Raw genomic sequence first — 14,005 nt, forward strand, 5'->3', positions numbered from 1 at the left:
TGTGCAGGTGGTGTTTTGGGTATGGTATACAAGAAGAGAAGTAGCTACATGAGCAGGATCTAGGTCTGGTTTCTACCGCTGTTTTCTCACTTCAGGCTAGCAGGCTTCCCCAACCAGGGCTCTGTTTTCCCATCTGTAAAATGAGAAAGTTTGAGAATAAATGTTTTAATATTCTTTGCAATTCTGGCTGTCTGTATTCATTTTCTGTCACTGCATAATGAATTGGCCCTCAAACTTAGCAACATTAAACATTTTTGCCTCATAAAATTTCTGTGAGTCAGGAATCAGGGAACGGCTTAGCTAGATCACAGTCAAGATGTCATTTTGGGCTGCCATTATTAAAGGATTGACTAGGGATAGAGGATCCAGTTCCAAGATGGTGCACTCATATGACTAGAAAATTGCTACTGAGTGTCAGACCTCTCCATAGGACTACTTCAGTATCCCACAATTCCTCCAGAGCAAGTGATTCTCCAAGAGAGATCAGGGCAGAAGTCGTGGTAGATCTCATCTTGAAAGTGATACTCTATGGTTTCTGCAATATCCTACTGAGATAATGTGTCTGACCTTTGAGGGATATGAATACCAGGAAGTGAGAATCATTCCTTCTCAGAAACTGGCTACTATACAATCTGTAGACAAACACACACACACACACACACAGAGAAAGATCAAGCAGTCATGCTCACTTAGCTAGCACATGGACTAAAATTGGTATGAAGAGAATATTAGCATGGCCCTTGTATAAGGATTATGTGCAGATTTGTGAAATATGCCATATTTTTCATTGTGGCTATTGGTAGCTAATGTTGATACAGATCTAGAATAAGGGACTGATCCTCTTCCCCACCACCTGAAGGGAGCTACATCCCTGGCCCCATTTCTTTTTATTTGGAGATGAGATCTCACTAAGTTGTTGAGGCTGGACTCAAATTAAAGTCCTGCTGCCTCAGCCTCCTGAGTTGCTGGTATATTACAGGTATATTGCCCAAGGTCTTTAATGTATATCTTCTAATAAAAGAGATTACATTCTTTTTTTTAAGTCATCTGGCAAAGCAAAATGTACTACACATTCTGAAAACTTGGTTTAGTAATTTTTCTCTGGATATGTGTTGTTAATTCTTATTTTTTTTCTTTCTTTAAACATTTCTAGGAACCCTAATGGCTCTCCTAACCGGCTGCTTAAAGCTGGAGTCATTTCTGCCCAAAATATCTACAGCTTTGGATTTGGGAAGGTAAGAGGTTGCCAATGGTTGAGAATCTGTGGGCCCCCTCTCTGAACTTTGTTCCCTTCCTCCTTCCTTATCTTCACCAAAGCTTTTTGCTCCTTTCTTTCCCTTTGAAGGAAAGGTATTTCATAATGTTCTTGTTCTTACTGACAATAGTTAAAACAAAAACAAGTTGGGAGTTCCCTTGAATACCCTGGGCTAGATTTGAGGAGTTTAAAAGATGATCTTTTAATTTTGAATAAAGGACCCAGAGAGCCACACTGTCCTATCTCTGTGGATTTGCCTCTTAATGACCTTGCCTTTCCACACACAGCCTTAAGGGCAGGGTTGGGATGTTTGTTTGGTACTGGGCCTTGAATTCAGGGACCCTCTACTGCCAGGTTTCTGTTCTCCCGACTAAAAGGCTCAGGGGTCACTCTAGTTAAACTGGGCTAACTGGGCTGCACTAAGTAACCACACAAGAGACACAAATACCTTTTTCTTTGGGGTCGCTGTGACGGCTCCTCTGACCTTAAAGAGTCCACAGAAAGAGAGCGAGAGCACGCACTTACCCATTTTATTGAGGAGAAGTTATTTAAATGAGGCAAGGGGTCAGGTTTCAGGAGGCTGAGTCTATCTTCATGATGTCCACTGTCAGCAGGTTGACTGACACCTGGATAGGCCACACCCAAGGGCACAGTAAGAGAAGGGGACACACACAAGGTACTTCCATGGAAGATTCTATCCTAAACAGGGCAAGGGGTTATATTACAAAGGAACAGGTGAGCGTAGCTTCACCCATGGGGCTGTAGCAAGACACACCCATTTCTGTGAGCGCCTCAGCACCCAGCCGGGGAGTGTAACTCAGTCACCCGTAAGGTTGGCCTCCCACACTCTACCACTGAGCTACATTCCCAGCCCATTTTTATTCAAATATAGGGACTCACCAAGTTGCCCAAGCTAGCCTCAAATTTGCCTTTCTCCTGCCTCAGGCTTCTGATTATGGGGATTACAGGCATACTGGAATGATTTTAAGGAATTGAGATTTTTTTAATTGAGGAATATTTTGAGGACAGATAGTATCTTTTGGGTCCTTGAGTCTACCTTTAACAGAAATAGTTAGGAAACATTGCTGGGTGAGTGAGTGTTGTTTTACAACAGCTCAAAATTCTGTTCCTTGTGCTGAGGCGACTTGGGGGGTGGTGGAGGTCGGAGGAATGTGGGCTTTGGCTACACATAGGCCTGGGTTCTGAGGGGGTCACAATAGGCCCCTCATTCCCATCCATAGCACTTCAAGTGGGCATCTCATTTCATTCTGTGAGCGTCGGTTTCTTTATTAGTGAAAGAGTGTTACAACCTTGCAGGGTTTCTAGGGAGAATAATGTAAATTAAGGAATAAGTTATAGTGCATTTGGATATTCAGCAGTTTAGTAAGTGGCAGCTAGCATCATTTTTAGTTGTGTGACAAGATTCTGGAAGTATTTTGCTTTTCCTCTTTTTTCCCCACGATTTAAAGCTGTGCTTTGGTTTCAGTTTTATCTCACAGGTGGGACGCAACTTGCCTATCTAGGATCTCTTCCGGTAATCGGAGAAAAGGAAGTGATTCAAGCTGATGATGAACCTACTTTCTCTTTCTTCAGTGGCCCCTACATGGTCATGACTAAGTAAGTGGAAGCTGGCTAGTGGGAAGAGTGGGTTGCATGTGACTTCCTTGTGTATGGAGGTTTAGGGATGTTGCCTGGTGGTAGAGCACCTACGTGGTGTGTGCAAGGCCCTGGATTCAGTCCCCAGTACTGCAAAATATAAATATAGAAAGGAAGAAGGCATGTCTGAATCAGGGTTTCTCACTGTGGACTTTTGTGGCCAGATGATCCTTTGTTGTTACACAGGCAGTCTTGTGCATCATAGGATATTGAGAAGTGTTGCTGTTTTCTACCTACTAGGTGCCAGTGACAAACTCTTCTACATTTTATTTGTAACAAATAAGCTATTTACATAGATCGCCAGATGTCATTTTGGGAGAGAACTGAGTTCTGAAAGATTATTCATAACAGTATTTCAGCCTCTCTGCTTGCTTGCTTTTTTGGCACTGGAGATTGAATTCAGGGAGTGCTCTTCTAATGAGCTATAGCCCCAGCCCTATTTACTTATTTTTTAGTTTTTTAGTTGTAGATGGACACAATACCTTTATTTATTTATATGTGGTACTGAGGATCAAACCCAGTGTCTTACATGTACTAAGTAAGTGCTCTCCCACTAAGCTACAACCCTAGCTCCCCATTTTACTTTTTTACTCTGAGACAGGGTCTAGCTAAGTTGCGGAAGCTGATCTTGAACTTGTGATTCTCCTGCTTTAGGCATCCAAGTTGCTGAGATTACAGTCATGCACCAATGTGCCTGGCCTTAACTTCTCTGCTTTCTAAAGAATTAGAGGCAGCTTAGTGGTAATTGTCTTGCCTCTTTTGCAAGCCATAGGATATTAGGCTTCTGGAGAAGCTAGAACAGGCATCAGCTGAGACTGTCATCAATCAAATCTAGGTGAGGAGTATGGCAGCAACAGGTTATGACAAAAGTCCCTGGGGTATTTTCAGTCCTCAGAGGTATAGCCCCTGCAGAGTTCCAGGGGATCCCATGGCCAAGGTCCCTGAGCTCCTTGAGCCTGGTTGCTTCTTTCCTGCTTAAAAGAAAAATTCTTATAAAAAGGTCTCTGCCAAATTTGTAAGGCCCTCTGTCCTCTTGTTTTCCTGCCTCGGCCATGGATTTGTTGTGAAGTCCCCTCTTCTTTGACCCAAAGATAATAAAACAAAATACCCAACCTGATCAACACTCTTTCTTGAATCCTTTTGTGGTTTCTTTTTTTTTTAACCACCTCACCTAGTTCCCCAGGATGCTTTAGGACCTGGAGGTGGTGGGAATAGGGATGTCACAAAGTCTGTGTGAACTCCACTCCTGGCTGGGAAGACTCACTGATGCTGTGGCTACTCATTCCTTCTGTTCATGCTCTCTCCTGCCCCTGTAGCCTGGTGTGGAATGGAAGCAGGGTCACAGTGAAAGAACTGAATCTCCCCACTCACCCTCACTGCAGCAGGCTGCGGCTGGCTGACTTGTTGATTGCTGAGCAGGAGCACAGCAGGTGAGAAGGAGGCCTATTACAGGTCAGGGTCTGTACAGACTCAGGTTCCGTGTGCTGGGCTATCCCTGGGCTATGGAGCATTTTCTCAGCCTCAGCATTTCCTAACTGTTGGAATAATTTATTGACTTGACTTCCAAAGGCTGCCAAGAAAGAGAAAGAAATAATGAACAATCTGAGGGGTGGGAATTTTGGTGGTAAGAGACTCAATTCTGTCAGCTATTCCATAACACATGTCTCTGGATGGTCCAGCCTCTTGGCCCATCTCATTTTCTTGCTGTAGCCCTGAAGCTACTCCATTTAAGGCCCTCTGCTCATCAGAAGAGAATGTGGCTGTCCTATTTTCATAGATCATGGCTGTGCATGAGATCCAGACATCTGAGAACCATACCTCTGCCGTTCAGGACATGCCATGGGTTCCTTAGGTTTCCCGTGGCTCCAGGGTTAGGTCCTTCAGCTCCTGCTGGGTTAGGCCCTTGATTCATGGTTTCACACTAGGGCCACCAAGACCCTGGGCTGGACATTGAGCTCTGTCCTGAATTTGCCACACAGCTGTTATAAGAGGTCTTCAGAGAGTCCAAGTCCTTCCTTTAGGAGAAGTCAGCTGGTGAGCTGGAAGGATTTGTAGGCATAGAGTAGGCTTTGGTGTGAGAGTGAGTGGGTTGTGTGACTTTGGGCAAGTTCCTGACATTTTTTTGACATTGGTAATCTCATTTCTAAAATGAGTATAGGAATGCATTTCTTGAATATGTGGTTCATCTTGCTCAGTAGCTCTTAGCAACATTGTCACTGTTCTCACAGATCCCACCAACAGAGACCTCTATCCCTATTTCCTTTTTTTTCCTTTCTTTCTTTTTTTTTGTTTTTTTGTGGTACTGGAAATGGAACTTATGGGTGCTCTACCACTGAGCTTCATCCCCAGCCATTTTTGTTTGTTTGTTTTAATTTTTAAACAAGGTCTAGCTAGTTGCCAGGGTTGGCCTTGACCTTGCGATCCTTCTTCTTCAGGCTAGGATTATAGGCACTATAGGCACGGGCCACTGAGCCTTTTTCATATTCTGTTTCTTTGAAAAATGCTATGTACAATGGTAACTGTTGAGAATGTATTCAGAGGGTTCAGAAGAAAGGACACCATGTCCTTCTACCCTTGGACCCCTTCTGAAGCTTCTTTTTTTTTTTTTTCAGCAAGCTGCGGCACCCTCACCTGCTACAGCTGATGGCTGTGTGCTTATCCCAGGACTTGGAGAAGACCCGGCTTGTGTATGAGCGCATCACCATTGGCACTCTGTTCAGTGTTCTCCATGAACGAGTAAATGACTGTTCCATGATTTCTGCCTAGCTGCCCTCCCCACTCCTCCTGCCCTCTCTCCCCTGCCTCAGCACAAGGTTCCCCATTTGTGCCTAAAAGATACATTTCCAAAGCCTTTTTCTTTATTGGGGCTGTGTAACATGCCATTTAAAGCTGACAGGCACATGATCAGAACTAATGTGATGCTGTTATTGTCAGTTCTGCTTTATCACTGTCTAAGAGCTTGACAGATTCAGAACAATGAACACACTGCTAGCTAACAAAGCCACTAGCTTTATTTTCCTACATTTTTCACTTGGGCTCTATCCTGGTTTGTATACAGGCCTTCCTTCTTGCCTCTCAGATTTCTTTGAAGTGGGGGACAGATTTCCTGGCAAGGGTGCTTTGGGCTGGCATGTGGCCTCAAAATGAGCTCATGGAGGGTTTCTTTTTCTCCATGATTTGTTCTAAAGACCAAGTCGTTAGAACTGGGTGGGGATAAAGAGAGACCCTCCAAAAAGGATCCTTCTCCCACATGGCCTGCTAGTCCTCCTGCCTGAGGACCTCCTAATCTTTCTGTTTTTCATTTTCTTTCCCTGACTGAGGGCATCACCTTAAAATGCTGTTTCTCTGGAGGAAAAGCATCACTTGGGTACATTGATGAGAGTAAGTTTCTGTCCTCTTAGGGTGATCATTCTGGTTCATCTGACTGGTATAGGATCTGGACTGCTTACCTGCATATTGTGGGGTCCTTTGAGCTTCTAGATTCTCTCAAGAGCATAGGCTTGGACAGAGAGGGGCCCAGGACATGTTTACTGGTAGTAGTGGAGGAACTTCCCCCGAAAGTTTCCCCAAGGTTGACCCTGCAGGTATATACCAGGCTTTGAGAACTTTCAGCTTAGCTGAAGGAATCTAGGTTTAGAGCTAGGGGGCCTGGATCAGTAGGACTTCAGGCCAGTCACCTAACCTCACTGAACTTTAGGTTCTCCACCTATACATTGGGATACCAGATAGCTATAAAAATCAAATGAAAAAACTTTGGAAATTACAAAGGATCCTACAGTATCAGTGAGCCTTTCCCTTTTGTCCCTGGTACTTTTATCTCTCACTTGCAGCGGTCCCAGTTCCCAGTGCTGCACATGGAGGTGATTGTGCCCTTACTGCTCCAGATCGCTGACGCCCTGAGATACCTGCATTCTCGAGGGTTTGTCCACCGCTCCCTCAGTTCCTATGCTGTCCACATCGTCTCCACAGGGGAAGCAAGACTGACGAACCTGGAGTACATGATGGAAAGGTGGGTTACAAATGTGGCTTTCTTCTGAAGAGGGTCTCCCTGGGGACCTTTTCTGTAGAGACAGAATCTGACCTGGGCAGGTTTCTTCATTGATGGGCAAAACTTTGCATCAGTGGTAGAAGAGATTTTCCAAATGGCTTGTCTTGTCTGCCAAGCCTGCAGAGACTTTAGAGAACTTACTTCTGCTCAGGACATTCTCATTTTAGTAAACATGTAACAAGAGCCCATGTTAGCCATGGTGTGTAAAGCCTCTAACTACCTACTCCAAAATTTTCAGTGGCTTAGCACAACTGAGGTGTATGTCTTACCTTGCAATCTAGCATGTGCGTTGAAGTGGGCACTGTTATGTGTTCGTCCCATGGGTAGCTCTGCGTTCTGAGGCAGTAAGTGCATAATCACCTCCATGTGCAGCACTGGGAACTGGGGCTGCTGCAAGTAAGATAAAGTGCCAAGATGGAAAGGGAAAGGACTTGCCTCAATCCTCTATTGCATTCTTTGCATTGCTGACCAGGGAGCAAGAGTGAGCAGCCTAAAATGGACATGTCACAATATCCCAGTTTGCCATGGACAGAGCCCAGGCACTTTCTTACTACATGGAGGCTGGGAAACATGCCCAAGCTGTAGGTGAGAGAAGATGATAGGTTCCAGTGAGCTTTTTGGTCTAACATATCTCCTACATGGATACTAAAGTCATTCTCTGACTTCAGGATCTCAGAATGAGAGAGGTACTCTTACACCCTCATTCAAGGGCTGGTGCATGAGCTTAGTTTGCTGTTGGGCTGGAGTCAAAGGCTGCCGGAGAGTTGGGGGCAGACTCCATGTTCTACCCAAGACTTTAGGAGGAAGAGGATCTTTTCTACACTTCTTTGCTGCCATCCACAACTTTGAGCCTTTGGCCCAGTGTTGGTTTTGCTCTGCTGAGAAGCCTCAGCCACTTGCTCAGCCAGTAAGCCTTACTTAGGTCCCCTACCATCTCTTATCCATGTTCCCCATCCATCCTTCTCTCTTGCTTTGTTTCTGAGTCTCTCAACAGGTCTTTGCTTCTCACGTACTCTGTAATTTATTTCTTCCATGAGATGCAAAGCTCCATGAGGGCAGGGATTGTTTTATTCACTGCTGTATCCCAGGTACCTAGAATAGGCCTTTACACAGTGGGCATGCAGCCTATTTTTTAAAATTAATTATTTTTTTTATGTGGTGCTGAGGATCAAACCCAGTGCTTCACATATGCTAGACAAGCACTGCACCACTGAGCTGCACCCCAGTCCACGGCCTGTGTTTTTTGAGTGAATGAAACTGAAAGATTTTCACATTGCCAGACTTGCCCTTATGTCTTTAGAAGAGAGCAGGAGCTAGATTTTGCTTGGTCTTATGGGCCTCATCAAGGAGTCTGACTTTAAACCTAAGCCACTGGGATGCTCTGGAAGGAGTTTTTTTTTTTTTTTTTGAACATTGTGGTGAAGTGGGTGATTTATAAGTTAAGATTGCTCTTCCTCTTGTGTGTGAAGGGACTCTGAGGGAGCAAGAAAGAGGCAGGAGAGTAGTGAGGATGTGCCCAGAGCTGTTGTAGTTTTCTTTGTGAGAGCAGGCAGAGGCAAGGTGACTATCATCAGCCAAGCTGCTAAGCCTTAGAATATTTATTCTCAGTCTCAGTTAAAACCTTTTAGGGGGCTGAGGCTGTGGCTCAGTGGTAGAGAGCTTGCCTAGCACATGTGAGTCATTGGGTTCAATCCTCAGCACCACATAAAAATAAAGGCATTGTGTCCATATACAACTAAAAATACACACACACACACACACACTTGAAAAAAAAACTTTCAGGGAAGGTATGGGGGTGGAGTTCAGTGGTAGAATTCTTGTCTAATATATGTGGGTTCAATCTCCAGCACCAAAAAACAACAACAAAATCAGCAAACAAATAACTTTTGTTGTTGTCTGCAAGATCAAGTCAGACACCTTTGCAAGGTGCAGAAGCCGTCCTAGGTGGGACTTTACCTGCAGTGTCAGCTTTATCCCTTCCCCCTCCTACTGGCCATTTGAAACCACTTTCATTCTATTCTGTTGGAGTGCTGTTCCCCCATCTGGAATACCTGCTCATGTTGATTTCTTTTATTTTTGTTTTCATATTTTATTTTTATTTTTTTTACCATACGATTTATTTTTATTTTTTTTAGTCATACATGACAGCAGAATTCATGTTGACTTCTTTTAAATTCACTTTAGCACATCCCCTGAAGCTGCATCAATACCCTTATTCCCGAGGTACTTTTCACATCCGTTTTTTCACATGCACTTCTACTTAGTGTGTAAGCCCTACTAGGTAGTGAATTCCCAGGGAGAAGAATGATTTGTTTATAACTGTCTACAGCAACCACATAATATATGCTCAGTCAAGTCATTGTTAAATGATTAGATGAATCTAGCTAAAGGAAAAATGGTCCACAGAAGGTCCAAAGTTGACCACTTTGGCTGTGAATTCCAGACCAGTGGAAACTGAGGAGTTTGGACTTTTTTGTTGTTAATAACACCACCAGAAACTTTTCAGGAAAGCTGACAAGATTCAAACTATTGGTCAATGATGGAGCACCATCTGTTGTTGAAAAGGAGGAATAACACTTCCTTCTGCTTTTGCTGTCCCATAGAAATGTGAATCCTAAAGTGAAATGAAGATGGTTTGTCTGGGCATGTTCCCCACCCCTCCTCCAGTGCTGCAATCCCAGGCCCTTAGCATGCTAAGCAAGGGCTCTACCACTGAGCTACACTCTCAGGCCATCCTTGTCCTTTTATATATGAGGCCTGAAGAGGTTAAAGGATGGTGGGAAGTTACTCGGTTGGTTGGTTAGAGGCATAACTAGATCTAGAGCCAGGTGGGAGAATATACCTCTAGGCCACAGAGGCAGTATGGATTGGGAGATTGAGTGCAAGAAGATCAGCTAGGAGGCCATAGGGTGGAGCCAGTGGATCAAAAATGCAAAGAAAGATGGGATCAACTGTCCAGATGAGGGGGTGGGAAGTAACCAGGGTCAACGGCTATGGCAAGAAAGTATAGATTCTCATTTGGGCTTATTGAGCTCAGGATTTTTTGTGTGTGTGTGTGTGCTGGGGATCGAACCCTGGTCGTTGTACTTGTGAGGCAAGCACTCTACCAACTGAGCTATATCCCCAGCCCGAGCTCAGAATGTTAGGCAGAAATGTTAATTGTAGTCACAACTATAACAATGTACCCTTTTTTGAAAGTTGATAATGTGAGTTGGTTATCCAAGAATCCAAAAAAAATGTCAATTTCACGTTTATTTTTGGTAACATTCTACTTGGGCATATTAGTTTGTTGAATGTCATTGTCAAGGGTCAGCACTCTCCCTTGATATAAAAGTGATAACAGCAGTGTTTCCTACTCCTCAGCTTTTTCTTAATGGAATCTTTAGAGGTTTTTTTTTTTTTTTTTTTTTTTTGGCAAGTGGTGTCACATAGCTGTGGCCAAATGTAATTTTAATGATGTCAAAGCTAAAGCCCAGACAAATAACTTTACTACCATGACAGCCAGAAAAGAAGATCCCCACACAGCTGGCTTTAACAGAGAAGGAAGAAAGGATTGTAAGAGAGGAAGGTGAAAGAAAATAAGAAACCTCGATTATAAATTACTTGTCCCTTGCCAAAGCTTTAGACATCCTTGAGAGAGGTGGGTGTTTCCCTCTTAGAATTCCCTTCCAACTTGAAGAGTCGTGTATGCTGCTGCTTCATCTCCATCTCTGATAATACAACATTCCTTTGCTTTTGTGGGGGCTCAGTGATTGAGCATATATAAAGCCCTGGGATTGATCCCCAGCACAGCAAAAACAAAACAAAACAAATTGCCTTTTCTGTGATACTAATATAACCTGTATTAATTTATTATATAATTGTGTAATGATTATGCAAACACATTAAATTTATACATTAAAGATGTACACTTATATATTAAGTCTATATTTAAACATCAAATATGCAAGTGTGTACATATCCATACTGCTCACACTACACAAAGCCACATCTACTATTCAGCAATATATCCAAAAATTTAGTACCAGGTATTGTACTTCATGGTTTCTTGGGGATGAGGCTCAGTGGTAGAGTGCTTGCCTAGTGTGCACAAAATACATTCAATACCTCATAACCATACCCCTATCCTCCACCTGCCAAAAAAACCCCCAAAACTCTGCTGAAAGAAATGTTATTTAGGGAAGTTTACCCAAAGTTTGAAATGGTCATCCTTATGCCAGACCAGGAAAGAACTTACTGTCTCTTGCTTTTGTTTTGCAGTAGTGAAAACTGCAGACCTTGTGCATTTTAGGCAAGTGCTCTACCACTGAACTATATCCCTAGCCTTTTTTTTTTTTTTAATTTGGAGACAGAACCTTGCTAAGTTGCTGAGGTTGGCCTCAAACTTGTGATACTTCTGCCAAAGTCTCCCAAGTTGCTGGGATTACAGGTGTGTGCCACCATGCGTGCTAATAAGGTACCTACTCTCAAGGAATTGACTCCAATGGAGAGGAGGCAAATAGTAAACTAAAAAAAAAATGAACAAAAAAAATTCAGATAACAAGTGTCCTGAAGCCAATAAAACAGGACTATTTTAGAGTAGGTAATCAGAAAGGCCTCCCAGAGGAGGTGACTTTCAACGAATACTTTAGTTACAAGTTGCTCTAGGATCCTTAGACAGAGCATACCAGACAGAAGAAAACACCTGTGCAAAGACTTGAAGTGGTAATGTGGTTGGCATGTTGGAGTAGCTCAAAGAAGGTCCCTGTGACTTGAGTGGAGTGAGTGAGTGGGAGAATATTCTAATGAGGTTGGGGGTGGGCAGGAATTACCAAGTATTTCGGGTATTTGAACAGCTCCATCCAGGGCAGTGGGGGTTAGCTCAGGATCTGGCTTCATTTCCAGAAGCTTAAAGAAGTTGCCGGTTTTCACAAATTAGTGCACTGTGTGGTTATCACAAAGACCCTTTAAGACATGAGCCCTGCCTTGTGTGTTTCCTTCTGTAGCCAGGACAGTGGTATACACAGGGACCTGACTCGAGTACCCCTCCCCACTCAGCTGTACAATTGGGCCGCTCCGGAGGTGATCTTACAGAAGGCGGCCACAGTGAAGTCAGATGTCTACAGCTTTTCCATGATCATACAAGAGATTTTAACAGGTGATCAAGGAGCATGTTAATGTTGTTTTAATCCTCATTTTCAGGTTGGGTTCCCCCACTTGGGAGTTATTTTAGTTTTATGAAAATGTACAACTTAGAAAAATATTTTTCTTTTATTTATTTTTTGGTACCAGGGATTGAACCAGGGACAGTTTACCACTGAGCTGCATCCCCAGACCTTTTAATTTTTAAAATTTTGACACAGGGTCTTGCTAAGTTGCTAAGGGTTTCAGTAAGTTGCTAAGGCAGGTCTCAAACTTGCTATCTTCCTGCCTCAGCCTCCTGAGTCGCTGGGATTACAGGTTTGCACCACTGCACTTGACAGATTTCATTAAGGAAGCTTATCTGTGTTTATGGAAGATGCAAGATGGTCTCCCAGAAACCTTTCTCTTTTAACTGTTCTTTAAGATTCAGCAAAGCTTTTTCGCCTGCTCGTTCATGATAATACATTTAATCCAAGCAAAGGTTTTTCTTTTTCTGTAGTGCTAGGGATTGAACCCAGGGTCTTATGAATGCTAGGCAAATGCTTTACCACTAATCTACATCCCTAGCCCCCAAGCAAAAATTTTAAACTAAGTTTTGATGTCAGTATTTTTGAATCTCTGATGTGCCTCTTAAGGATTGATAAATGAGGGGAAGACTGGCTTCTGAGAAGTAAATATAAAATTAAGCATACCCAGGGTTCAGTAGATATATAACCAGTGAATGAAACAGAAACCCTTTCAATCCTACAAGAGTATAATGTGAAGTAGTCACATATCAGAAGATATAAGGACTCCTTCAAAAGAGGAACACACACACGCAGAGTATTCACTGAGGGAATACCAAGAGTTAGGAACCTTTCGTGGTGTTTGCAGTCCCACAGGTAAAACCATGACCTTCAATGAGATAAATGTATTGGGCTGTCCAGTCTAATGCCATGAAACTTTCTTTGGTCCCCAAGTCTGTCGGTGAGGAACCAATGTGTACATGATGCTGACACTATTACTCTCTGTCTAAATGTCAGGGATTTCCCTGGTAAGTGAGTAAAGTAGTTTTTTGTTTGTGATTGGGCTTCTAAGTAGTTTTTCTACAGAAAGAAGTGAATGTTAAAGAGGTTGGGTGACTTGACTAAGGTTATACAACTTCAATTTATTTCTTAATGTTACCTATGACGTTTTTCCTTACAGACAACATACCCTGGAATGGCTTAGACGGCTCAGTTATTAAAGAAGCTGTAGTCTTGGGAAATTGTTTAGAGGCTGATGTCAGGCTTCCAAAACCTTACTATGATATTGTTAAATCAGGCATCCAGGTCAAGCAGAAAGACCGAACGATGAACCTTCAAGATATCCGGTATATTCTGAAGAATGACTTAAAGGCAAGCCCCAAAGTTGTTGGGAGTTTATTTTTGCTTACCCAGCTCAGGAGAATAGGGAGAAACTAGAGATGAATTGTAGGAAGTTTTGGAAATCTTCATTTTATTATACTCTTCCTGTGTTTCTGAGAAAAGCCTAACAGCTTAACCTGGTGAGGGCAGCAGCAAATTGAGGAAGAGAGTGGGTCCCGGGGTTGGGGAGGCGGAGTTCAATGCATCACAGAGGCACACTATAAACACATAGCAGAGATTCAATGAATAGCAGTTATTATTGCTTTCAAGGTTTTGGAATAACAATAAATTAGCTAATGAGAACTGTAGTTAAGTCAACCCAACACAAGTTAAAGGAAGTTTATCGGTTACCTATTTTGGTTTCTGAAACATCAGTGACATTCAGATGACTGCAGATAATGTCCTTGACAATATTTCTGGTATTAATAGGAATTTATTGGAGCCCAAAGAACTCAGCTAACTAAGAGCCCCAGGGCACAGAGATATGAACCCCGTCCTGATGTCAGTGTCTATCTAGGACTGACTTCAGAACATCCAAAA

General features: G+C 43.0%; 1 protein-coding gene and 1 non-coding gene across 7 annotated transcripts in view; both read left to right on the top strand.

The window, feature by feature from the left end:
* Nucleotides 1-14,005, top strand: part of LOC139701341 (inactive serine/threonine-protein kinase TEX14-like) — a 74,677-nt gene that overhangs the window by 23,511 nt on the left and 37,161 nt on the right. For 5 of the 6 annotated variants that reach the window (XM_071603451.1, XM_071603446.1, XM_071603447.1 and 2 more), the window contains 8 exons: nt 1,154-1,235; nt 2,742-2,872; nt 4,228-4,341; nt 5,524-5,647; nt 6,742-6,920; nt 11,945-12,096; nt 13,266-13,456; nt 13,895-14,005. The exon at nt 13,895-14,005 is cut by the window's right edge and continues 40 nt beyond it. In XM_071603451.1, coding sequence (XP_071459552.1) covers nt 1,154-1,235; nt 2,742-2,872; nt 4,228-4,341; nt 5,524-5,647; nt 6,742-6,920; nt 11,945-12,096; nt 13,266-13,456; nt 13,895-14,005 — 1,084 coding nt within the window. Of the gene's footprint in view, nt 1-1,153; nt 1,236-2,741; nt 2,873-4,227; nt 4,342-5,523; nt 5,648-6,128; nt 6,293-6,741; nt 6,921-11,944; nt 12,097-13,265; nt 13,457-13,894 lie in introns of those variants that run through there. The other variant, XM_071603450.1, reaches the window with a different exon arrangement.
* On the top strand, nt 682-785 carry LOC139702567 (U6 spliceosomal RNA). The gene has a single exon (XR_011705184.1). It is a non-coding gene; the product is annotated as a U6 spliceosomal RNA (small nuclear RNA).

This window comes from Marmota flaviventris, chromosome 17 (assembly GCF_047511675.1).
Source record: "Marmota flaviventris isolate mMarFla1 chromosome 17, mMarFla1.hap1, whole genome shotgun sequence".
Classification (NCBI taxonomy): domain Eukaryota; kingdom Metazoa; phylum Chordata; class Mammalia; order Rodentia; family Sciuridae; genus Marmota; species Marmota flaviventris.